At 44.8% G+C, this 26,910-nt stretch overlaps 1 protein-coding gene across 1 annotated transcript in view; it reads right to left on the reverse strand.

The window, feature by feature from the left end:
• Positions 1-5,206: 5,206 nt before the first annotated feature.
• The window catches only part of LOC138580876 (serine protease 33-like), a 122,981-nt gene continuing 101,277 nt past the window's right edge, over positions 5,207-26,910 (reverse strand). The window contains exon 6 of the mRNA XM_069651766.1: positions 5,207-7,557. Within this exon, the coding sequence (XP_069507867.1) occupies positions 7,276-7,557 (282 nt within the window). The 3' untranslated portion in view covers positions 5,207-7,275. The remainder of the gene's footprint in view (positions 7,558-26,910) is intronic.

Consider the following 26,910-nt stretch of genomic DNA (forward strand, 5'->3'; position numbering starts at 1 on the left):
TTACATCTCTCGGATATTGAGGATGTCTTACTGCCTGCCTCATTTATTTCCCCTAGACTGCAGCACTTACAATTTCATTGGTTGGCCTATGCGGACGACTTCTCTCTTTTTGATGTCACTGGTATTGCACTGCAACATCTCATGAAACAATTTGCTTAACACATGGAAGAACATGCCCTAATGATCAATCCAGTGAAGTCTAAGGTGATACAGTTCAGGAGGACAAGAAAGAGGTGTACATTCCAATGGCTTATTGGGAATACAGTGGTCTGAAGTGTTGAATCGATGATCTACTTGGGATTCTTTGTCAACACCAGGCCTTTTGTGAGTAGCATCTGTACATGGTTCAATCATCGTGCCTTTAAGTTGGCAGTGCAAACGAAAAGGATTGACTCAAAATGTGTACAGTTCTCTCTAATACCAGCGATTAGATGCTATGAGACCAAGGTTATTCCCAAACTGCTTTATGGTATTAAAATGTACCCACTTGCCATGTTGGATCACTTATTGGTCCTGGAAGGAAAAATGTGGAGAAGAATTCTGATTCTGCCAACGAGTTTTCCGGTGGCTGCAATAAGATACGACCTTGGTATTGCATCTCTTAGAGCTAGAGTGCACTGGAAAACGCATACAATGTAATGTCCTTTAGAGGAATTCCAACACAGGGATTTCAAGACGATCTATGCAGAAAAGTGTTGTAGTAGGCAAAAATCTATTCAGGATACTTGTAATACCATTTTAGAATCTATAAGTTGTTCTACCGTGGACCTGATTGAGTACCAAGCTGTGGGAAAATAATATCAACTGTTATCTCAGAGCTCAGAAGCCTGCAGGCTCGTAGCACTATATAAAACTAGATATTATTATTATTGTATATGATAGACTGCCCGTGAAGAGTGGATATTCTTTAATACCAACACGATTGGCTTTTAACTATGGATGTATTACACTCATATCCATCCTTAATTCATTTGAGAAATGATTACAAAAGGAATGTTGTTCTGGCACCGTTCCTTGGTATTTATCCTGACAAGCCCACACAAACGCTCTTCTTATGTTTCAGATGGAACCTGCTGCACTCAAAACAAGTCCTGCTAAGATATGGCAGGATCTCGTCTGACCAAAGTATCTGTAGATTATGTAAACTGATAGATTCACTTGAAACCGTTAAACATTGGGTGTTGACATGTGAAGCATTAACGTATTTTTTGTACAGTGTATTTGGGAAAGTTTTTTAAATATAACTCAGAAAACCATCAGGACTTGACCTGGCATCACTGTCTCGTTGGTCGCACTACCTCTAGAGTGATTGGGATTACTAGTTTTATTAGAGCACTGAAATTAGAAGAGTTTTAATGTGATGTATTCTAAGCTATGAGATGATTAAGAAATTTCATTAGAGTATTGAAGGAAGAAGAGTTTTAATGTGAGTTGTTTTAATGATATGAATGTTTATGAAATTGTGTAGTCAACTCTATTTTAAAGTAATGAAATATTTATTGAATTGTGTTCTTAAGATGTTCATGTAATGTTTTCAACCAAGAATACTAAATTAAAAAAGATATGCCATTATGTGCGTATGCTCCCAAGAAGTTGTGAATGGATGAGTCTGCAGTGAAGATCTCATAGGAGGGAGTTATGGTGGAAAAAGTGAAATTGTGACCTCCATTTGTGTAATACTGCAGAGAAGCTGAGATACACTCAATTTTTAGAGTCCAAACCCTCACCTCCAGCATACTGGAAGAACAGCAAGAAAGAACTGTGCATGCCAATACCACATCGAAGGTATGAGAGACGCTATGCGCTCAGACAATCATATCGACTGTATGCTCGAAATGATGTGGTAGACATAAGCCTCTATTGTGGTGAGCCAGTAGCTACATCACTCACCAACTCATTGACTGCACTACGCTTTCAACAATCTGTCACCTCCCCAACACACAACAAAGGCTGCATCCTTGACTGGATTGCTGACCTCAACTGCCATGTCAACATCCTTACTATCGACCCTTGCCCATGGACGGACCACAACATTGTGCACTTTACTATTTCTCCCTCAGCCCACTCCAAACCTACTGCCATCCCCCTACCCCAACCTTAGCTTGTAGCTCTAAGAATATCACCAAATAGCATATCGCCCCAGTGCTTAACTTGTTACTACAGGCCCTCAACCTTATCACAAACTCCAACACCCTTGCTGACCTATACCACAAAACTTTACCAGAAGCCATTGACACCATTGCCCCGCTCAAGCCATGTTAACTCAAACCATCTGCACACAGGAACTCACAGGAAGCAGACTGGAAAAAATCCTGCTCAGAAGCCAAGAAACAAACCTCTCTTGTAACCTCACACTAAAAAAAAGCCATCATCTCCACTAAAGCCACTACCTACAATGCCTGCATCACTAATGCAAAATCCAACACTTGCGAGCTCTTCACCATCATTAGGCATCATTAGGGAACTGGACACCGCCACCAACCTCCCGAAACTATCCTGGAATACGATACCTAGTGCACTCTCCTCCAGAACGCTATGTTACACAAAATCCAAGCTTTCCATCCCATTATGGAGTAACACCACCTTCACCTGTCAAAAGATCTACAAATGTTCCACTTCAGCAATGTCACAGAAACTGATGTCAAATTGATTTTAAAAGGTCTTAAACCTTCCTGTTGTAAAGGAGACATCTGCCCTGCCAGCCTCATAAAAGACTGCGCTGTGATCTTGGCCGCATTCATCGTCTCCTTCATAAATGCCTCTTTTAACACTGGCATTGTCCCATCTAGCCTTAAAGAATGTTGGGTACTCTCACTTATCAAGAAACACTCGCTGGGCACCACAAGTCCCCCAAATACTGACCAATAACCAACTGTCCCCTTCCTTCTAAAAAGTTTGGACCGATCAGCTTCTCTGCAAATTCAAAACTATTTGGAAGAAAATATATTCTTGGCCTGCGCCAGTCTGGATTCGGCCCAGGCCATGGGACTGAATCAGCGCTACTGGATCTAAAAGTCCAGATTGATGAGATTAGAGACAATGAGAAGCCGGCATTACTGCTACTCTTACACTTGCCGGCTGCATTTGACCTGGTGGACCACAAAATCCTAGGACATCACCTCTCATCTGCAGCTAATTTCTCCCTGAAGCCTCATCCTGGATCGACTCCTTCCTAAGCGACAGAGTCATCCGAGTTTTTTCTGAGAGCGCCCCTCCTGCTCCCATAACCTGCAGTGTTCCACAAGGATCCTGCGTATCCCTCACCCTGTATAACATATGCACAAAACCCCTCTTCATCCTCCTTGACTCAATCAACATATCTTACACAAATTATGCCGATGACACTCAGATACTACTTCCCCTCTCAGGAAACTATCTCCAAGACTCCACCACCCTTAATTCCATCTACACCACCATCCAGGCATGGATGGCAACCCACTGCTTGAGCACAAATGATGACAACACAGAAATCTTGCTGGTGGGCACCCCCTCCATGATCAAGAAACTCGATTCACAATATTCCGCCTTTAATAGTGACAGCATCATGATACCAGTCTCACCTTCTGTGAAAACCCTGGGAGTGTACCTAGATGATACGATGTACATCTCTCAGCAAGTAAGTGCCATTGCATCCTCAGGAGCATACACAACAAAATGTATCAATTCTGCCAGACCCTTCCTCTTTCCAGAGAGCTGCCTCACCATAGCTAGGGCCACAATAGAATCAATACTTGATCACTGCAATGCCCTATTTGCAGGTACTTTTGCCTATAACTTTAAAAACTTGCAGATCATACAAAACAATGCACTAAGAGCAGACCTGAATATCACTAAACCTGAGCATATCACAGCTGCAAGAAAACATGCCCACTGGCTCCCCATCCATGAGAGGATCATCTTTAAAACATTCTCCATCACCCACAGATGCCTGTCCAAAGATGCCCCACCCTACCTTGCACAGGAATTCTCAAAAGCCATCTCCTCTAGACCAATGAGAGCGGCTTACACTCATTGCATCATCCAACCCAAAATCAAACGAGCCAAAGTGGGAGGCTCCAGATTCCTTGCCATAGCTGCCAAACACTGGAACCTTCTCTCTCATTCCTGGAGAGCTGAGCACTCATTTTGGACCTTTCGACAATAATTTAAAACTTTGCTATTCACCTAATGGGCCGCTACCTAATGCAGCTTTAACACATGGGCTACGGCCTCCCGGGAAGCAGACTCTGGTTGCCTCGCTACCTGAAATGTACTACTTTGACAACGCATGTGTCACTATGTTTCATATGTTTTATATCTTGTAACAGTGCCTTGATGCCCCCTGGTTTAGCGTGCTTTGTAAAGGTAAATATAAATAAATAAATACATGAACTGGCTGTCAGGGAGGGTCCAGGGTGAAGACCCTGGGGATCGGTGCACGCCTTGCTTGGACTCACCTTCTCCCCCTGCCTCCAATGCCCCTGCACTCCCTGTGCCCTGAACTGGTTGTCCTACCTCTCTGATTCCAGCCGCAGCATGAGCAGCTGCCTGTCCCAGCTCACAGTTGCTAATGGCAGCATGGTGGTGAAAATAGTGTTTGGGGTAGGGGTGTGGCTTATGTAGCCCTCTGGAGTGGATTGGGAACACCTGTGGCTTCATTTCTGACACCTGTGTTCATTTACCTCCAGCCAGAGGCTGGAGGTAGCTGTGCCGTGTTTTCGGCATTATTAGTGCTGGTTTTCGGCGCTATTACCACCATAAATGGACTTGTGATGTGGCTGCGTTTGCGCTTCGTGTGGCCGGCGCAGATACCACTGGCTGTAATACCACCAGCTGTAATAGCGCTGGCTGTAATTGTGCTGGCTGATTTTACGGTCAGCGGTATTTGCGCTGGCTCATGATCCGGCAGAACAGTATTGGCGGTGCTAATTCCATTAGCGCCACTTATAAGGGTTACCACCGGACTCCTGGTGAGGCCCTAAATCTGCTGTGAAACACCAATGGAGAATTTGCCATTGTAAGAAGAAAATCATAGGTCATAGGTCTTGTTTATAACTGAATTTTGATCATAAGAATGCCACAAAGGATAGAACCATAACTGACACTTAGACCATTAAAGAACTTTAACAGATTATGAGACCTTGCAAGAAACACACCAAAGATGTGTTTAATTTTACTTTGCTATTAACAGAAACGTAGTTGCTGAATAGAAAGGAAAATATACGAATGATGTCATGTATTTTTTATTGGAAATATCGATCACTAGCCAGACTTTTTAATAACAGTGGCATACTTCTAAAATCACAAGTAAATACAAATCCTTAAATTACATTAATGTCAACTGTTTTAATTATTTAAGAAATTATATTAGTGAAAAAGAATATTTTTAATAAATTCAGGAAGGCAATGCTAATATGGAATACTAGACAGAGAGTCTTCAGGTATTTGTGTGATGACACATCTTTGCATAAAAAAATGGACAGTACGTTCTTAACCGTCAGATGTAGACGTCAGCAGCAGGGGCGTTTAATCCAGCTCGTACTTTCAGGGATAAGTGCATCAAAATTCAAGTGTTTCGTCAAAAATACACATATAATATACATCGCTATGGGGCACGAAGTGGCTGTAATGTGGACTCATTGAGAAATGTATGGGGCCGACCATTCCTTTAAGTGTGTTTTAGAAATGAATGTTAAAATGCCCCCAGTATCTGAAACAAACTCTAAAGTGGGTCTTCCCTGAGCCAATGTGTATCGAGCTAGGCACAACGGTTGCCCTTTCTCCAATGATGGGCTCCATGTAGCTGGGGTAGCCTTTAAAGGGGTAGTTTACTCAAAAATGTTATGCTTTAAAAATGTTGCCCATAATAAAAAAGATATAGTGGCATGGTTTAAAAAAAGTTCCTATGGAAAATAATGTTTTTAATGACCGTTGAAGCCTTGATTTTGAAGCACTTGGGGGCAGCTATTTTCTAAACTGAAGCAGTTTCCTGTATATTAGTTAATGCTGTGCTCTTGTGGCAGCAATCAGGCAAAAGCCTCCTACCGGGAGCTTTTGCTTATTGCTGCCGGAGAGCAGAGCAGTTTTCAGCAAGCCAGCCAGCAATTTGATTTGGTCCTGCCCATGGGAATTTCTCTGTCACAAATATTAGTCACAGGAAAGAAAGCAAAATTGGAATCTGAAGCTTTCTAGGGTGCCCGGGGGGTTCTTGTGTTTTCCACACTCTGTAAATGGTACCCAAGGGAGGTAAAGTTCCTTGTAGGTTTCGTATGGTAGTAAGGCTTGTGAATGGGAAAGGAGGGAGATGGGCGTCCACAGCTGCCTGCACGGCTAGGTCTGGTTTATAGTGATAACATCGAATGCAAAAGCATCAAAAAAATGCATTGAAAAAAATGCATTTTTTCTCTCTTTTTATGGTGAGTTCCTCCCCAAATCCCTGTTTTTTTACCCGTTAAAACCCATTATAATAAAAATAAAACCTTTACCTTTAAAAAAATGAATTTCTTTGATGCTTTTGCATTCAATGCTTTGTATTCGATGGAATCACTGGATACCCTAGGGCTGCAGTTTCAATAATTAGAAAGTTGGTCTCTGTTTGGATCTGGGCTGTGAGGGGGACTGTGCTGTGTTGAGAGTTTGGTTGGCTTAGGGCCCAGGGACTGGCCTTTGTTAAGCAAACGGCCTGTGTTGTAATCACCAGGGGTATCCCCCTTTAACCTCCTCGTGAGTCAGTCCCCTCAAACTTATGGGAATCAGCGGCCCCCAAGGCTACCACACAAGCAGTCCCTGACGCCAAACAGGGTACTTCATCTCACCCCCATCCTTTAGGGAACCCTCAGAGCTTCACTACAAGCTATCAGCCTCTTACAATGATTGCTACATAGAATGTGTGTATACTTCATGTTCTGGGGCCAAACTCACATAGATAAAAACCCACTTCAATCTCTATCACAAAAAGAAATGCAGGTGTGAAGTGAGTTCTTTTCACTTGAGTGCTCCCCTTAACCACTTTTAAATCCCATTGGCTTGCTCCAGACCTTATCTTCAGATTTAGGCATGTATTGCTTGTTCCTGAAGGCAATATTGTTTAAATAATGAATAGCATATTAATAGAAATCCCACCTTTACAGTTCCTTAGATAATGTCTTCAGTGCACAGTGTATCAGCAAGATTGTGTTTTGGTTAAAGTGTTTGATTGGTTGAGTCTCTACTTCTTTAATGCAATGATAACCCTCTACACCGCCACCTACACCTAATACATAGCACACTCAGTGGATGGAATAAGTTATGTGTATATCAAAACGCCACAACTAGTACTGCTGCCAGGAGCGCCGCGGAAGGTGTCAGAACAGACGGCAGATATCCGAAGAGCCCAGATACGCTGTTGGTGATCGTTGCGTTTGCTGCTGTCATTGTCATTTGTGGGATGGTTTGAATAATCCACTCTGAGTAGGCAGTGACAAGTGTGTAGACACCAGGCCGGTAGGGGGCAGCGCATCCGTCCAGGCCCCAGCTGACAATCCCCGCCAGCAGCCATGTACTGTTCCACTTGCAGACAAGTGGTCCTCCAGAGTCCCCCTACAGAACAGAAGAAGAACAGGGAGTCAGGACTGGCTTTAAAGCAGTTCCCACAAATAGCTAGAGTAACGCATTACATTCCTGACACCAATCATTATAGGCGGTTTACTTATTCTAGAATGGCAGCCCCTTCCTTCACTTTTATATTGTAAAAATAGCTCTTGGTGGTTGAGGTGATTCTTTCCTGAATCCAGACCACCCACCGGGGAACAATTAACTCTTTGTGAAAATGATCATGCCTGACAGCCCCTCCACATCTCTGGAAGGGCAGCCACCTAAAATGACATAAGTACAGCACATCTGCATGAGTATGTAGGGTTCATTTAAGTATTATAGAGCTCTAGCCTAAGGGACGGCATGCTACGTAGGGCACGTTGACCTCCTGTCATTGTTTCAGATGTAATCTGACCCCTGATGTGGGCAGCCTTCACATTCCTTGCCTCTGGGGTAACCAATCGAACTCCCATTTGTGATGGACCCATCGGGCACAGTGCCTTTTGCCATCCCTACTAAGGCACCAGATATATTAGAAATAAGAGGTTGAGGCTTGTGTGATTGCAATCCTACCCATATGGAACCCCTTTACGCCATGGATTGGCGCACTCAGCTTCAGGGGCACTTTGAGGAATCCACCTTCTATCTTGCCAGCCCTTCGCCTCCTCTAACTTCCAGAGAAGAACCCCATACAGCGTTCCTGAATTAATTTCAAACCAACGTTATGGAGCCCCCTCAACACCAGGTGAGTGTGGCAGGCGGGTGTGGTGTTTTATATTTGGCTTGTGGCTGTGGGTGCAGCGGGAGAGGTGTTTGAGACCGTTTGGAAATAGTGGGGTAGACTTCTGAGGGAAACAACCAGGGATTCTGACCTCTGTCCCGATCATTCGACGAAAGCCTGGCAAAAGATCTTAATTGCCTGATGGGCATTGCCCTGATAGGAAAAAGTCCCCAGAAGGCCCTCTCAGCACTGCACTTGAGCAAGTTAGAGTGAAGTTCCATACAGCACTGAGCTGCCCACCAACAAAGGAAGGTGAAGTGAGCGCTTGGGGGTTTCATATCCCGGGCAGCCGTGGCTCTGAAGCAAAGATTCATGCTCCCATAACCCTTAACACTCTTCTTGTAATGAGCAGAGTCCCCAGAATAACCTTTCCCTCAGATGCAAATTCCCAGAAGCTTTCTGCACATGGGGTACAATGTATCTGAGAGTTTGAGGGCCTGATTCTGAGCTTGTGCTAATTATAGTGTTGAAAGCCGACATTCTCCCCTCCAGCTCCCGGCACCACCATTCTGAGGTGGGTGGAAATACTGGAGGGGGAATGGTGCTTCCCAGAAGCAAAAGCTGCATTAAACTACCGTTTACTTAGAAACATGTGCTCCAGGGCACTGGGGGAGTTAACTAAAAGACTGCCACTTTTCTAGTTTAAGAAAGCTTTCTTAAGATTTCATTAAACTAGAAAAGTGGTGCTGCAGTCTCGGAAGAGGCATTTCTATAAAGAAAAGAGTGTGAAGCAGTGTTTAATGTTATCTCACTAGTGTCGTATTTAAACTCCTCTTATTGACGTGCTAAAGCTGTGCTCTTGAGAGCAGAATCCCCTCCCAGTGCCAGCCCTGCATTCCTCATGGTTGCTAAGGCTGTTGTCAAGCAGTAAATCAGGCTCATGCTAAAGTCGTGGCTTTGATGCCAGACCACCACATTAGCACTTTATCAGAATACAGTGCTTTTAAAGAAAGTGTTCATCCTTCATGGATGAATACTTCTTTGTTTTCCATGCACCTAAGAATTAGGCCCTCATGGCCCGATTCATAACTTGGTGCTGTGAACTTGCTAAAGAGCAGGATTCCCTGCGCCAAATGAGGACGGTCAGGCTCCACCAGTATTCTCAAGTGGGCCTGGGGGTGCTCGTAGTGCATGACAGTGCACCTTCAGGATTGCGCCTGTTTTAGTTATAACGGGCGCAATCCTGAAATCTCGGCAGCATTTTTGTAAAATAAAAACATATTCGTTATTTTACAGAAATGCTGCAGAGAACACAGGTGTATATGAACACTTTCTTATACACCAAAGTAAGCAGCTTCAATGTTGAAGGTGCTTACTTTGGTGTATAGGAAAGTGTTCATATACACCTGAGTAAATGAAAGTGTTCATAAATTTACACCAAAGTAAGCAGCTTCAATGTTGAAGGTGCTTACTTTGGTGTATAGGAAAGTGTTCATATACACCTGTGTAAATGAAAGTGTTCATTCATTTACACCAAAGTAAGAAGGTTCAACGTTGCAGACCACGACGTTGAAGCTGCTTGCTTTGGTGTAAATGAAAGTGGTCAGATACACATATACATATACCGGTGTATATGAACACTTTCATATACACCAAACAAGGTTTCTTGTGGCACTCCTCCAGTATAACAGCACCAAAATGGTACTGTATATGTGCGTGATTTTAGCGCACATATTAAACTGCAGGAGTACCACAAGAATACCCTTCTAAAAAGCCAGATAAGGAATGTGGCGGTTGCTAGGTTGGTTTCCAACCCATCCTAGCAACCACCACATGAATTCCGAAAGTGGCGCATTCCTACCGACTTTGGAAGAATGCGGCAACTTCAGAATAGGTCTTAAGTACCGAAAAGGTTGTTAACTCTTTTAACGACCTTTTCGGTACTTAAGGTTGAGAATTGGGCCCCCAGTGTGTGCGAGAGTGGCAAACGGAGAAAGTGCACAGGCCCATGGTAGGGGTGTGGTGGAGAGACCGGTTTATTTTGCTTTGTAAACCCTTTTCATGCTTTGCTATGAACTCTAATGCTTTCTCACATCGTTCAGGCCTTGAATTTATCATCTTATGCCTTGCTATATGTGGTTTGATTGCTTGCGCCCCTCACACACCTGTTCACATTCTACCTTATGCGCTACTGCGCCTCGCATGTCTCACTGTGATTATGCCCACTGGGATTTGCTCTCATGTGTCCCAATTGTAATTTTATTCTTATTTGTTCCACTGTAAATTTGCCAACCTGTGCTTTTTCTTCTGGGTGCCACACTGTAATTGTGACCCTTGGGGCCCCACTGGTGTTTTGCAATGCAATGTGTGGCCTACTGTGCATTTGCACCCCGATTTCGAATGTAATTCCTATGACTGTATCCTAGATATCCTGCTTTAACCTTGTTGGATACTGGGTTGTTTTTAGGAACCCCTCTGGAACTCTCCAACATCCCTACTCTGAACAGTCTTTCAGTAGCTATTCCCACCCAGTCTACTTGATGTCCGCTGCTGCATGCTCCCTGTGCCTTCCACTCCTCTGTATGTTCCCCCACTCACATAAAGACCGGTTTCTGTACAGTGTCCACTGCCAGAGATGCCAGCCCACAGCAGGGTGCTTCAGGAAGTTACCTCACAGGGACCTCGCCTGAAGGGCACCACTACAGAGACATTGGAAAGACCACACCAGGCGAATGCTCCAAGTTGCCCCCTGGGTCCTCCACTAACCTCTCCACACTACCAGCCTGAACGTCAATGCTCAGACACACTATGCGCATGCCAACTAAGCCACTTGCACATGGCAACTGGATCCCCATCCCCACATACATCCTGCAGAAAGCTACATCTCTACGGTCAACTTAAACATCACAGTCTCAGCCAGTTCATCTTAGCACCATGGGTAAATGAGGCTCCCCGCTGGACACAAATGCTTCTATGCTCTCGACACAGGTCACCTAGCAACAGACCTGCATGCAGAGCTCAGGGTGCTTCTGGTCCACACAGATCCACGCAAGAGCAAAGATAGCTTGTGTTTCCCTTACAGCCCCACTAGCCGAAACCCCTTCTTTTTTTTAGGTTCACCAGAGTGCGTGAAGATCATGCAAACAGGAGCGGTGTGTAGTGTAAACAGCAGTAGCATAACATAACCACCGCTTACTTGATGTCTCTATGCACTAACGATAAGGGAGTGTGCGCGCTCGTTGTCACCAACCCTGCAGAACTCACACCATCAGTTTACAAACACAGAAAACGTTTCTTGGCAGAAGAATTCAAGGTGGGGAAAAATAAACATGGAGGCCACAACAATAAAACAGCACACAACTTCAAAAGATGACAAAAGAAGAACTGTGCAGCTGGGGCGGTTTGGGGAAGAAACTCAAAGGCAGACAGGAGACAGGGAAAGAAAGTGAGAAAGGGGTCATGGTGGACTGGGGGTATAGTTGGCTAGGAGAGGTTCTGGAGGAAAAAAGGAAGAGAATGGTGGGATTGACCCCGCCTGATCATTAAATACATCCTAATACGTCTACAAACATCACAAACTAAACATCAATCTCTTTAAAAAGCGTAAAAACATATTTGCATCGACGCACAATGTAATAAATTAGATTAAGATCGATCCCATTTAAAAATGCATCCCACAATTCCAGAAGATTACGATTTCTAACCACATTCGAGTACTGAAGTAAACATTTATATCTTCATGTATGAGTGCTTGATGGATTCAATTACTAGCTCCCCACACAGCCTACAATGTCTTCCAGATCGCAGTATGTTTCTTCGAGCTCCCAAAATGTATTAGTCTTTACTTGTTCCACAGGTTGCTGATCAATAGTCCATTTTGCTTTCCTTATGTGTATGCCCACTGGCTTAAACACCATTATCTTTGTTTTCGTATATATTGATATTAAGTACATTTAGATTTGTGTAATTGCCAAGTGCATGAAGCTTCTTTTGTAGCCTAGTTGGGGTATAATCAATTAAAAGGAGGTCGTCGGCATAGCCGAACCAGGACCAGGCAGCCTACTGACCTTAACGGGATAAAGCTTGTCCAAATCTATTGCTTCATATAGATCAGCCAGATGCATATTGAAAAGGCACAGCGCCAATATACATTGTCGTTTCACGCCTTTCTGTGTCGATATTCAATTCGACACCCTGGCTGTTTCATCCAGTCTCACTCTAACACGGATGTTACTATATAGTTGTTGTATCATGTACTATAGAGTCAATGGATCTGAGTATAACTGCCTCTTGGTGCGCTCTAGCCCTAGTAATATACTGTGTGGCGTGCTGCGCATCTAGTATGATGAGGTTCCACTCTAGACCTCATATGTAGGGTACAGATCAACCAATTATACTCATTAGTCATGCTCTACCCTAAATTAATAAAACATCTGATATGTCTGTAGAAATATAAGGTGTTAAATGATTTGGATTTACTGTGGTCCAATGTTCTTTTGAATACTGTATTACAATACAATATGTGTTGTTTTATTAATTTAGGGGTGAGTGTGACTAACGAGTATAATTGGTTAAACATGTACAATACATCTTTAGGTGCATTCTAACCCATTAGCTTTTTCCATAACCTTCCTCCTAACACTGTGTCGAAATCTGCACTCAGATCTATAGAAGCAGCGTAAACAGATAGGTTTCGTCTGGTATACAGTGTTTATTTCGAATCCTATATATCGAATACCCATATATCAAATCTTTTATCTTGAAAACCCTTATAGTGAATGTATTTAGGGTGGGCTAAAGGGTTAAATAGTTTTGGGAAACGGTCGAGATGGGTTTTTAGCAGCGGGAAACAGGGTTTTTGCGGGTGGACCTCTCAAAAAAAAAAAATCCATTCACTATAAAATTTTCCAAGATATAACATTCGATATATGGGCATTCGTTATAAATGACCTCGATATAAAGACATGTAACCGTTTCGTCTATGTCAGGAGTAGTGAATTAACTCAACTAGCGTCAACGGGTGGGCTAATGTGCTTAACCATCTACGGAATCCTGTCTGATTCACTGGAATGATTCAATGGTTATTATTCCATTCCACAAGCTCAATGAGCAGCACTCTTGCAAACACCTTCGCTGGCATGCCCCGAATGGCCATCATTGCATAGTTTCGGGGATCCTTTCTGCATCCTTTTCTATACACCGGGAGGATAATACCGTCTTTCCATGATTGAGGTACTTTACCGGTGTTAGTAATGGCAATAAGGTGCGAACGCATTGCCTCGGCCCAGAGCATTGGCTCCAATTTTAATAAGGCATTGCACGTCCCGTCCTGTGCACCAGCTCGTGAGGATTCCAGATTTTGTATTATCCCAACCAAAGTCCATTCGTGATATGACACTCCCATTTATCCGTCAGGTAGTGTGCGTACAGCGAGATGTCATTGAAATTAGTATTGAGGGAGAGAATGAGTGAGTACATCAAGAACTGATGAAAGAGAGGGCTGGAAAGAGAGATTGTATAGCAGGAACAGAAGCATGGGCGTAATTTTAGGTGGGGACAGGAGTGTTTGCCCCCCCACCAACTTTCATGGCACACCATTTTGTCCCCATTCATTTGGCTGGGGTACCTTTTTCTTCATGTCATGTACCCCCCAACATTTTCAGCAAAGTTACTCCACTGAACAGAAGAGTTGCAAAAGTGCTTCAAGAAAACTGAAATTAATGATGCAGACTGGTGATTCGGGTGTGGGTGACCCGGACAAATTGAGGTAGGAGGTAAAAAGAGAGGGAAACGGGATGTAAGGGTAATGTGGGGGGCTGTTATAAACCCATGTATATTAATGAGACATCGCTGGTGTTTAGAATTGAGGCTTAAAAAGATGACAGGAGTGTCTGACTGCTGCTTCGGGAATGACTTGGTGACATGCAACTAGTAATGTGATATTGTACATGCATGACCAGCGGAAAGCTCGCTGTACCTCTCTGCTCACCACTGTTGTGTTCTGGTTGTAAGAAACTCAATTAAAAGATGTGTAATAAAAAAGAAAACTGAAACAACAATAATATATTTATAAATGAGATTGTTTTCCCACTATAACATTTGACGGTTAAATTGCAGGCAGTGGGTTCTTCAACAAGAACATTTAAACTAGAGCTAAGAAAAACTTCTATTTACTACATATTTCCAAGAATAGCTAACCTTTGCGAACTCTGGTGTTAATCTCGTAGCATCTGCCTTATGACACGGGTATTACCACTAAGATTTAAAGTTATCTGATGCCAAATATTGCCGGTGGCTGTAACAACAGTTAGCATGCAATGAGAAGTCACTGCGCATGCGTGCGCTCTCTGGGGTTTCTCTATCGTGTATTGCGCATGCGTATTATCTGCTGGCATGGCATTCCACAACCCTGTGCACCATTGCAATCTGTGCAATCTGCGTCTCCTGTACTTGCCATACTCAACGCCGATTCCACACCTCAAATCTAAGGTTAGGGCAGCCGGCAACATGCGTACCAGTGCCTAGAGTTGAGCCAGGGTTGGCATGTGAAACTGCCAGTGCTGACAGGATGTTGTATTCCTCTCACAAGCACTGCGTGTGCAGTGGTGACGGGCAGAGCAGCACTACAGCCGTGTTTAGAGATGTGAGGCAACAGAGCCATCTTAAGCATGACTGAAAACAGAAGGTCCATTAAGCTGTGCGGCTAGGACATTGGCCTCTGCCTGAGGCACATGGGCACGCCAAGTGACGCGTCACGCATGAGGGTGAGGTGTTCTTGCCTGAGAACTGTAATAGGGGTCACGGGGGGGCCAATCACCATGCCCTTCAAGGGTGCAAGATACGCTCGGAAGCTCATTATCACTGTAACCGACTAAGGGGGTAATTCATGGATTATTTGCGCTGAAAAAAACGGGATTTGTGCGCCATTCTGCCTGCAAATCCCCATTTGTTAAACAAGGATTTGCGGGCAGAAAGGCACACAAATCACTTTTTTTTGGCGCAAATAATCCATGAATTACCCCCTAAATGTATGAGGCTAATTTTGTAAAACCCTAAAACAAACCAGAAGACGTCTGTGTTCCCGGGTGCCCGTTTTTGGGGCGGGGATACCCTGTTAGTTTCTCAGAAATCCATCTGATTCTGTTGCTGCTGTCATGTTTTATCGTAGCTGATTCACTGGGCGAGTTTCCACAGAGTTGGTGATCTGTGCATGGATGACTCAATGGCTGAGCAACCTCTCTTTTGCTTTTCATACACTCCAGAATGGAAACGAGGGCCACCTGAAAACAGACAAATAGGGGCTTGGTGGACAGAATAGGAAAATAGGGTCCACGTTTTGTGATACGGTTCTCCGCTAAGCCCTGTCCTCAGAGAATGCAGGGTTGCAGCCAACTCTAATTTTCATGTACATAGTGTTGGGTTGCAATCCCCCACTCCCTGTCCTTTTATTCAGATTTGCGCTTCCCAGGGTACTTTTAGTTTAACAAACTGTCCCATGCAGTGGTATATGTTCAAAACTGTTTATATTTTTAAGGACTTGTAATAGCCAGTAGTCCCATTGTCGCACAGCACACTCTTCTGATCAAGAAACGCCAGTGTAGCGGTGGTCCAGTCTCCTTGTGGTCCTTCCTCGGTCTACTGCCAGTGCTTGCCCTATAAACCCTTGTGCTTTGTGAGTTCGGTGCCATGTATCTTCCAAATGCCTGAAGCTTGTGAGTCGGTGCTCAGAGTGTCAGTGTGCTTGTGTGACATACGTCCCAGTTTTTTGTGGAACTAGCAACATTTTTTCCTCTTAGTTACTTATTTTCCATTGCTGAGAAAGAAACTGCTCTGGCTTATTTGCAGGCTTTAGCCGGTCACATGTTTTATGGAATTGCAGGGGTCCACTCCCATACATGAGCATGGGAAATCTTGCCTCTCTAAAAATAACGCTGACCAGGAAGTGCAACGCCTATGCCTGCAATGATGGTTTGATCCGCTCTAGGGGGGGGTCATCACAAGTTGGGCAATATCCCGGTGGTAAATCTGCCGGGATACCGCCCAACGCCAATATCGTTACCGCAACTCGGTCCAGCTCGGTTAGCGCCGGATCTCAAGTTGTGGCAAGGCGGTAAATCCCAGTTTGTATTGGATCCATTGGACCCAATGGGGCATTTTTGGTGTAATTACCGCAGTGCAAATAACACCAAAAATGGGCAGAAAGTGGCCAGATTTAACTCCAGCTGAAAGCTGGTGGTACATCTTAAATTTCCACCCAAATGCGGGATTGGGCAGAGTGGTAATGTGGAGATATGAGCATTACCGTCACATTTTTACCTCTCTGCCCAACCCCTGATGAGGCCATAGGTCTGCTGATATTCCTTCTGGTCCTAGCACTTCTCATAGTGTAGGCAATTCATACGTCAGTGCTTGTGGACTTGTACGGCTTGGTCTTGTAGGTGTTGCCTCCGGCTCATATGCTTGCTCCAGAAGAGTTCTCATCAGTTGGTAGATTGGGTGTATCTTTGGTACTCTTTTCAATGACTTCTTGTAACTTTTCAAAAAGTCAATCCAGTCCCTTTAGATAATCCAATACACGCCCACTTCCTATTTCTACTCTATTCTTTGTGTTTGCGGTCTGTGATCTGTCATGTTGTCCATTTACCATCTGTAGATGATCTCTAATTCAAATGTGAGTGGAGCAAACGCACTCTGTGACCTTTTTTATTTAGGGCTCCTATCAAATTCTCTGATACAGTAAAAAATCTTGTTTGTATCTGGCAGTCCAGTATGGACTGCAATCTTTATGTTAATCAGACTGCTAAATATGTGCATTACCAACTTAAAATTATAAAACCTGCATTGTCTCTCATTGCTGAAAAGGACTGCCCGATAGTGGTGGGCATTCTCGCAAATTCAAAACTGGAGTATTGCAATGCCCTACTTATGGGTGTCCAAAAATGTCAAACTCAGAGATTGCAAGTTGCACACCTCTGCAATCAGGCTGATCTTCTCATTACCGAGGAAGGCAACTGTTTCACAATATCAGACGAGTCTTCATTGGCTTCCAGTACAGCAGAGAATCATGTTTACGGTTCTAGGTTTAGTTTTCAAGTGTATCCAAGGCCTAGCTCCAGCATATCTGATTTCAGAAAATCCAAACTCATCGGCCAGACCAATCCCTTTGATCTACGGGCCAATGCCTTTTGATAGTTCCATTTGTCAAAATGACAACATGGGGTGATAGGCGTTTCTCTTCCTTTGGACCTCGTTCCTGGAACTCTCTCCCGTTGGACCTCTTTATCCTTCTCAAGGAAGCAACTAAAAACCCACCTCTTCGTGTGATCTGTTGTACCAACTAATACAAGTATCAAGTGATTGCGCAGTGGATTCCATGACTGTTTATTTTAATTTCTGCACCTAGATGCAGTCTCTGCTTTAACCCCATGGGACATGCATTTTATAAATGTTAAAATAAAAATAAAATAAAATCATAGTATGGCATTATTACTTTTTTTTGCTTATTCCTGGTCAAACCCTTTTTCTTCCTTATTTTGGTGGTAGATACACATTTATTGCTGCCTGGTTGGCATGACCCAGAGTTGCAACTTTGTTTTCAGTGTCTTAGCTGGCAGTATTTGGTGTCAGATTCAGTTTCGTTGTAATCAGCGAATGAAGACTGCCAGAGTCTACATCTTCTGTTTTTGGTGCCTGGTGCCATGTTGTGCTTTGGCATTTGTATGTCACCTGCCTGTATATATATCTCAAAAAAGGTAGCAGGCGCTCCTCTCCAGAAAGAACATGGCATGATAACCTGTTCTGAGATGAGAGTTTGCAGCACACACTTGTTGCTCACTGTACCTTTCACAGATGGGAAATATCCATTTGCATATCAGTCTTTGTCCTGCCCACATGGGCGGTCCAGCACCGAAATGCTATGGGAATTCCTCCCTGAACAAGAGTACCAACAGCAACCCCATGCACGTGTTTCAGCCTTGTTGGGCCTCATCAGTGAGGTGAAGCTGTGCCTCTTTGAGCACAGTGAGCAGGAAGTCTACGCCTGGTTGCCCCCAGGTAACTTAGGGTGACCAACCCCAAGTTCCTTGCAAATATTTCACAAAAGGTAGCAGGCGCTCCTCTCCAGAAAGAACATGGCATGGTAACCTGTTCTGAGATGAGTGTTTGCAGCACACGCTTTTTGCTCACTGTACCTGTCACAGATGGGAAACACGTGTATGGAGTTTCTGTTGGTACTCTTGTTCAGAAGGGAATTACCATGTCATTTCGGTGCTGGACTGCCCATTTGGGCGGGACAAAGACTGATATGCAAATGGTTATTTCCCATCTGTGAAAGGTACAGTGAGCAAAAAGCAGGTAGCTGCGAACTCTCAAAGTGGTTAATAACCACTGAACAGGTTATCATGCTGTTTTCTTTCGAGAGAGGGGCACCTGCTACCCTTTTTGTATTTTTGGAAGGAACTTGGGGTTGGTCACCCTAAGTTACCTGGGGGCAACCAGACCTGGACTCCCTGCTCACTGTGCTCAGAGAGGCACAGCTCCATCTCATAGATGAGGCCCAACAAGGCTGAAACATGTGTATGGGGTTGCTGTTGGTACTCTTGTTCAGAAGGGAATTGCCATGGCATTTTGGTGCTGGACTGCCCATGTGGGCGAGACAAAGACTGTTATGCAAATGGCTATTTCCCATCTGTGAAAGGTACAGTGAGCAAAAAGCAGATGGCTGCAAACTCTCAAAGTGGCTAATAATGGTTACCAGACATTTGATCGAAAAAAATTGGTCGACTGGACAAATGGTCGAACCAATTTGGTCGAAAACCAAATGGTCGAATTATTTTTTATTTTATTGTTACCCTTTTTTTGGGGGGGTCCCCCAACCCCCTTTTTTTAAAAAAAACCCTTTTTTACCTAAACTACAACCTTAAAAATATATATAAATAAAAAAAGAAATTCGACCATTTGGTTTTCGACGAAATAACGTCAACCAAATGTCATGTCAACACATTTTTTTCGATGAAATGTCCGAACACCGCTAATAATCACTGAACAGGTTATCATGTCGTGTTCTATCGAGAGAGGGGCGCCAGCTACCTTTTTTGTATTTTTGGAAGGAATTTGGGGTTGGTCACCCTAAGTTACCTGGGGGCAACCAGACGTGGACCCCCTGCTGAGTGTGCTCAGAGAGGAACAGCTCCACCTCACTGATGAGGCCCAACAAGGCCATAGCATCAGTTGCCCAAATACTTCCAGCATTTCAGAAGATGCAGCCTAATTTTCCAACTAGAGTCTCCCATGTCAGGTGCAGATCTGTATACCCAAGTACTCATATGCCAAGGGTGAACCTCGTATATTGAGCTACAATCATATACGCCCAGGCACTGCCATCGTGTCCCAGGTACAAAGTAATATCTCCAAGTGCAGAGTGATATGCTATGATGCAAGCGTGCATGTCCAAATACAACCTCATTTGCCACGGTACACCGTTGCATGCAAAGAAACAATATTGTATGACTAGGTACCGACTAGTTTGCCCAGATACAGGCATGTTAGCCTAAGCACAACCTCATGTGTCAAGTACCATCGTACCTGTCCAGATACAGCCTTATTATGTCAAATACATGCTTCTACGTCAGAGACCTGACATCTACTTTCCCACTCTGCAGTTTAATGACTGAATGTTCCCTTGATAGCTTCCCCTTCCCCCACCTTGCCTACATGGAGTGGTCTTCCCATATTCAGTACTGTCCCCCCTAGACCTCTTTCCCCTCACATCACACTGCACCTTTCCTCAAAAACCCACTGCATTTGTTTTGGTTGGGTAATGTTAATGAATTGCATTTTTTGGGGTTTAAAATGTAATACATTAGCATACGTTTGGAATATTGACAACATTCTTGTGGGGCACAGCCTCATTTGCTGAGGCAAAGCCTCATCTATCCAAGTACATGTGGAGGTGTATATGCCTGTGTGCAAAGTATTATGTCAGGTAAAGACGTCTTTACATAACTGCAGACTCATTCTCCAATGTACAGGCTCAAATGTCGTGTGCAATCTCATGCACCCATGTATTAGCATCATACACTCAGGTGCACACTAGAACCTGTCATGGCCGATACTTTTCACAGGTGCATTCTCATGTGGCAGGGAGGCCTTGTGCACCCAGCTACTGCACCATGTGCCTTTACAGCCTGATTGCCCAAGGTACAGCCATGTTAGCCTAACTGCAGTGCCATGCATCAGGCTAAACTGCATGTGCCAGAGTTACAGCCTCCTATGCCCCGGTGCAGCATCACATGTCAGGTGCAGTCTCATCCTCCAGCCGCAGCTTCATTTAGTACCATGCAGCACCTGTTTCCTAAGTACAGGCTTGTTTGCCCAGGCACAGTCTTCTCATGCACACTGATACCACAACCAGATGCTCAGGATCACATTTATGGCCTCAGATCTTAGATACAGCCCGATTGGCCTGCGTACTGCACCACACGTCAGGCCTAATCCCATTGGCCTAACTAGAGTCTAACATGTCAGGCTGTCGGCGGCAGGGGCAGCCTGATGCAGCACACTGGCTAATGCTGGCCGTGCAGGATGACTCTTAAGAGGAATGTGCAGCAGAGCCTGACCGCAGTTTAGCTTCCAAGCGCTGTTGACTACTCACCACTGTCTGTGTTGTATTGTCAAGAGGGATCCTCAATGCACCTGTTTCTTTTCCTTAAATAAACTGCTTCCCATAAAAAAGGATGTGCGTTGAGAGTTGGGACATAAGATTATGTTGGTATGGCAACCGTTCCATGAATATGTGAAAGATAGGGAAACTCCCTTTTATAAACCAATGCTACTTAAGAATGTACACGTGATTTGACTCTGCAAGAAAGAACTAATGGTAGAGGGGAAGTCCTTGTTGGAAAAGGAGCTCCAGACCTTGAAACGCGGAACAGTAACACTGACACCATACATGTTGGGGTTAGGGAGTGGGGGGGGAGTTACAAGATGTTAACGTGTTAATGTTATATGTTTTGACAATAATATACAAAACCTCATGATCACTACATATTTATGATGAGAAACCAGACAGCTGAAACATACAAACTGTCATGATGCCCGCTCCCGGGGAGCCGGTTCAAGCCCGGCGTCCCCGAAAGCGGACATCCAGTCCCCAAGGAAGGACCCAGCAACCCCATATAGGGGCTCTTTGGACAGTGTCCTGGCGCCTATGGCGCCAGGCTCATAAAAGACATCAGTCCTGGCGCCATAGGCGCCAGGCTCATTATGGGAATGCTTGGGTGCACTTACCTGATGCAGACCATGCTGCAGGATCCCAGCCTCCTTGAGGCCTGAAAGGAACTACTTTACCTGTGGGACTATTTACCATCCGGGCGTGGTCGGGGAAGGATACATACCTGATTGGAGGAAGGATACATACCTGGAACTTCTTCCAAGGCTATTTAAACCCCATCCGAACAGCCACACATGCTTCGCGTTGTTCTGCATCTAGCAGCTGGACGCTCACCGTGTCTGCTCCTGCATCCTGACTTCTGCCACGCCTGCCAGCATCCTGGATCACCTGCAAAGGAAGAGAAGAAGAGAACAGAAGAAGGAAAAGTCCTTACCTGCTAAATCCGCATCCTGGAGACATCTCGCCGACAATCCTGAAAAGGAAGACTTTAATTTAAAAGCTCATCGCGTCGATCGCTGCAGCGCCGCATTCCACTCACCTTTACAGGGCGCCTCCATGTTCAGCAGCGATCATCCGGATTCGCAGTCACGCCCCAGCGCCTAGGGAGAAAAAGACCAGAACAAAAGGTGAGAGAGAGAAGGGAATAAGGAAAGCTAAATCTCCATGTTAAGACTTACCTGTTGATTCATTCCCTCTTCATTTCGGGTCCGCGCCGCATCCTGGCATTTCCGGACCCCGGCCCCTAAAGGGAAAAAGAGACATCAGCGTTAATGAGCGAATGAAAAGACATTACCAAAAAACGCTCATTAAAGACTTACCTGATTTCTACAAGGATTTCACCTCTCATCTCGGGTCGGTGCCTGTTCCCTGGCATTCCGTACCCCGGCCCCTATGGGGAAAAAGACACTAGCATTAGTACATTAATGCATGGACACAAGGGGAACCTCTTATCAAAAAACTTACCTGGAAGCCAAGCAAGTTTGGTTCTCACCAATCCGAAAATCCAGTGAAGTAACTGGATACCAACGCACCCCTGCATCAGAAGCAGGATGGAGAGCTCATCCTTCCAGACCCTAAGGTGAGACGCTACGAGAAATCACAGAAGGGTTTCAAGGAGGGTGAGAGGGGAAAGTGGGGGGCTGATTGCATTACCCCGCAGACAGTTAATCCCCTATTTTCACCTACAGAAGGATACTTCTGCGAGCCAGACAAGCCAGATTTGGGGGCCCGGTCCAGTCCGTCTTGCGAACCCTGCGCATCACCTTAGAAGAGGTCACAGCAGCGCGAACCAGGCCAGCGCCTCCGTGGGAGTCAGGTGAGCGTAACAGAATGCGAAGCCTTCCTACAAATTCCCACCCAGGCGCTATGGAAAGTTCTGAGACTGATCAGTTGGCCCAATTACTGGGGGAATTAGGGGTCGAAGTACATGCCGCTCGTCAAGAGACTAATGCCCTCAGGAAGGAATTAATAATATCAAAGGAAAGAACTGATGACCTGGCCAGACAGCTTTTGCAAGGATAAGCTAGGCAAACTCCTCTACCCGGTTCCGGAGGGAACCCCGCTCCTGTGGTTTCCAGTAACCCTGTGCAGATTAATCTACCTGGAAACATGCCGCTGGCCCCACCCGAACGCTTTGCTGGGGACCCCAAACGATTCGCTGTGTTCATGAATCAGTGTCATTTGCACTTCCTATGCAGACCTGGGGCCTTCCCTAATGATCAGACCAAGGTAGCCTTTGTATTGTCATATCTCAGCGGCTGCGCTGCCGATTGGTCAGTTCCACTGGTTACTCAAGATGACCCGATTCTCCGTGATTTTCAAAGGTTTCAAGCAAGCATGGAAAGGTTATTTGCTCGACACTCTCAGGGGCAGGCTCTGGATGACGAACTTCTATCCCTGCGACAGGGCAATCAGGACCTCCTATCGTATATTGCAACCTTTAATAGACTAATTGTGGAAACGGGATGGCCAGAGGATAAAAGAGTCACGTTGTTTTATCGAGGCCTTCGCGGAGAACTTAAAGATGTCTTGGCCCAAGTTGTAAATCCGCCCCAAGAATGCACAGAGTATATAGACTTAGTGGTCCAATTGGATCACAGACATCAAAACAGAAAAGCAGATCGGTCCAGGTTTGAGACCCGGGTGTTGGTCAAGACCCATGCTAATCCCAAGGGAGTTGATGTCTCTGAGCCTATGAAAATTGGAGGGGTTAAAGGACCCTTAACTCAAAAGGAACGTGAAAGGAGGCGGCAGTTAAAATTATGTCTTTATTGTGGGAATTCTGGACACTTTCTACAAGATTGCCCGGCAAAACCGCCCCGAAAGGCGGTAGGAGCCGCTGATAAAAACCATGAAGACTCTGTTTCGGGAAACGACTCCGCCCAACAAGTGTAGGGGTCCGCTTGCCGAGCTTGAAAACTAACTCTCAGACCTCGCATTTCATTGTGCCAATGGTTCTCGTAGATCCAGAACAGCTTAAGCGGTTGCATGCAATAAAGGCATACATCGATAGTGGGGCTATTGGAAACTATGTGGATCGTGAATTGGTCTCTAGGATTAACCTCCCTCTCCGTCCTAAAACCAGCAAAGATGTCATCACCACAGTCGATGGAACTGAAATTGCCTCTGGACCGGTAACACATTCCACTACTGAGGTGACTCTTATTGGTCCCGACGGCCATCGGGAGGGTGTTGTGTTTGATGTAATCAAGGCTCCACAGTTTCAGGTTATTTTTGGAATCCCTTGGTTAGAGACACATAATCCTCGAATTGATTGGCGAGCTAAGAGAATAACCTTCCCGGATTGTACACAAACCTGCTACCCAGAAAACCTGAAGATTAATCTAGCATCTGTAACCTCTGCCTCCATGCAACTACCTCCGGAATACCAAGACTTTCAGGACGTCTTCCAAAAGGAACAGGCCAACACGTTACCTCCTCACAGATCGTACGATTGCCAAATCGATCTGGTGCCCGGTGCACAACCCCCTTGTAGCAGGATTTATGCCCTTATCGAACCTGAGAATCTGCATTTGAGACAATATTTGGATCAATACCTAGCTAATGGTTTTATTCGCCCGTCAAAGTCCCCGGCATCCTCGGCTTTGTTCTTCGTGCCCAAAAAAGAAGGCGACCTTAGAACTTGTATCGATTACCGCGCATTGAACCAGATAACGGTTAAAAACCGTTATCCTCTGCCTCTGATCACTGAACTCCTTCACCAGGTGAAGGACGCTTGCATATACACCAAGTTAGATCTCCCGGGGGGCTTATCATCTGGTACGAGTTAAAGAAGGCGACGAATGGAAAACTGCCTTCTGTACTAAATACGGATTATTCGAGTACCAGGTGATGCCTTCTGGATTGTGTAACACGCCGGCTGCCTTCCAATACTTCATGAATGATGTCCTTCGGGAACTCATCGATGTTTGTGTTGTCGTATATATCGATGACATTCTGGTGTACTCCTCTTCGGAATCTGATCACAGAAAACACGTCAGGGCAGTACTTGAAAAACTGCGCCAACACAAACTATTTGCTAAATTGGAGAAATGTGTTTTCCATACCACAGAAGTCGAATGTCTAGGTTTCATCCTGACACCCAAAGGAGTCCGAATGGACTCAAGAAAAGTGGATGCCATCCTCAAATGCCCATCACCTAGCTCTGTAAAAGGGGTTCAAAGCATGCTCGGCTTTGCCAATTTCTATCGCAGGTTTATCCCAGAATTTTCACGCGTGGTACAACCCATTACTGCACTCTTGAGGAAAAATAAACATTTTGAATGGTCTGAAGAAGCCGAGCAGGCCTTTCAGGATTTAAAAGCTAAGTTTACCTCCGCACCTATATTGAAACACCCGCGTCCAGATCTCCCTTATGTCGTCGAGACTGACGCATTCAGCCTAGCCATGGGAGCTGTCCTGTCCCAAAGAGATCCCGAAACCAACCAACTGCATCCCGTAGCATTTTGGTCCAGAAAATTCTCGGCACCCGAGGTTAATTATGCAATCACGGACAAAGAAGTGTTAGCCATTAAGTCCGCTTTTAAAGCCTGGCGGCATTATCTGCTTGGCGCTTGACATACCATCACAGTGATCACTGATCACCGGAATTTACAGTATTTAAAAACCGCCAAGGCTCAGTCATCATGGCAGCTCCGATGGGCTTTGTTTTTCGCTGAATTTGATTTCGTGATTACCTATCGACCTGGCTGCAAGAATGGCAAAGCAGACGCCTTATCCCGAATTGGAATGGGAGAATCAGATACAAACTCAGAACCAGTACCAATAATTCCCGAACAGAGGATTCTAGGCATGACTTTGTGACAGACGCTTGAAGACATTCAAGCCAGAGTGAAACAACTCCTGGACCCTACAACCTTACAGGAATGGATACAAAAGGGATCAGACTTTACCATAGATAATGGTTTACCTTATTTCCAAGGACGCTTATTCCTGCCACATAAGGAATTACACAAACTAGTTATTTCCGGTTATCATGATACATTAATAGAGGGACACCCCGGTATTGCCAAGACAGAGGAAAAGGTGAAATGACAATTTTGGTGGCCCTCTTGGCGAAAAGATGTTAAATCTTTTGTGATGTCCTGTGGTGTTTGCGCCCAAAATAAAAGTCAAAAGAAAAGACCAGCCGGTCTCCTTCAACCTCTAGACATACCACCAGCACCGTGGCACACCCTATCAATGGATTTTATTACGGACCTGCCTCCTTGTTCGTGGTACAATACTATTCTGGTAATTGTGGATTTGTTTTCCAAAATGGCCCACTTTATTCCTTTGAAAGGTTTACCTTCAGCTTCTGTCCTAGCCAAAGAATTCCTCAAAAATATTGTTCGGCTACATGGATTCCCATCTACACTAATCTCTGACCGGGGAAGCCAATTAATTTCCCACTTCTGGCGCAAATGTTGTCAAATGGCGCAGATCGACGTAAGATTATCGACCAGTCACCACCCTCATACCGATGGTCAGACCGAGAGGACAAATCAGACCCTTGAACAGTACTTACGGTGTATGTCACAGCAATCTGAAAGCAACTGGAAAGACATTCTTTGGATAGCCGAATACGCATATAATAATTTGGTGCACTGTGGAACTGGCCACAGTCCTTTTTATACTTTGTTTGGGCATCACCCTCAAACCTCAAACCTTGACTCACCTCAGAACCTCGGAATGCCTGCAGTAGAACATCTGCATTCTACAATGACCCAAGCCTTCAAAGAGGCAACTACGCATTTACAACAAGCCAAGAGAAAATACAAGGAGAATGCTGATCTACATCGGAGTGAAGCACCTCCGTATCAGATTGGGGATCAAGTGTGGTTAGCTACCAGACATTTACCACTCAAAGGGCCTCGAACTTTTAACCCAAAATATCTGGGACCTTATTCTATTATGGCAATAATTAACCCAGTGGCTGTTAAACTTGATTTACCAGCTAGTATGCGAA

This window comes from Ambystoma mexicanum, chromosome 3p, assembly GCF_040938575.1.
Source record: "Ambystoma mexicanum isolate Mex_15411 chromosome 3p, UKY_AmexF1_1, whole genome shotgun sequence".
Classification (NCBI taxonomy): domain Eukaryota; kingdom Metazoa; phylum Chordata; class Amphibia; order Caudata; family Ambystomatidae; genus Ambystoma; species Ambystoma mexicanum.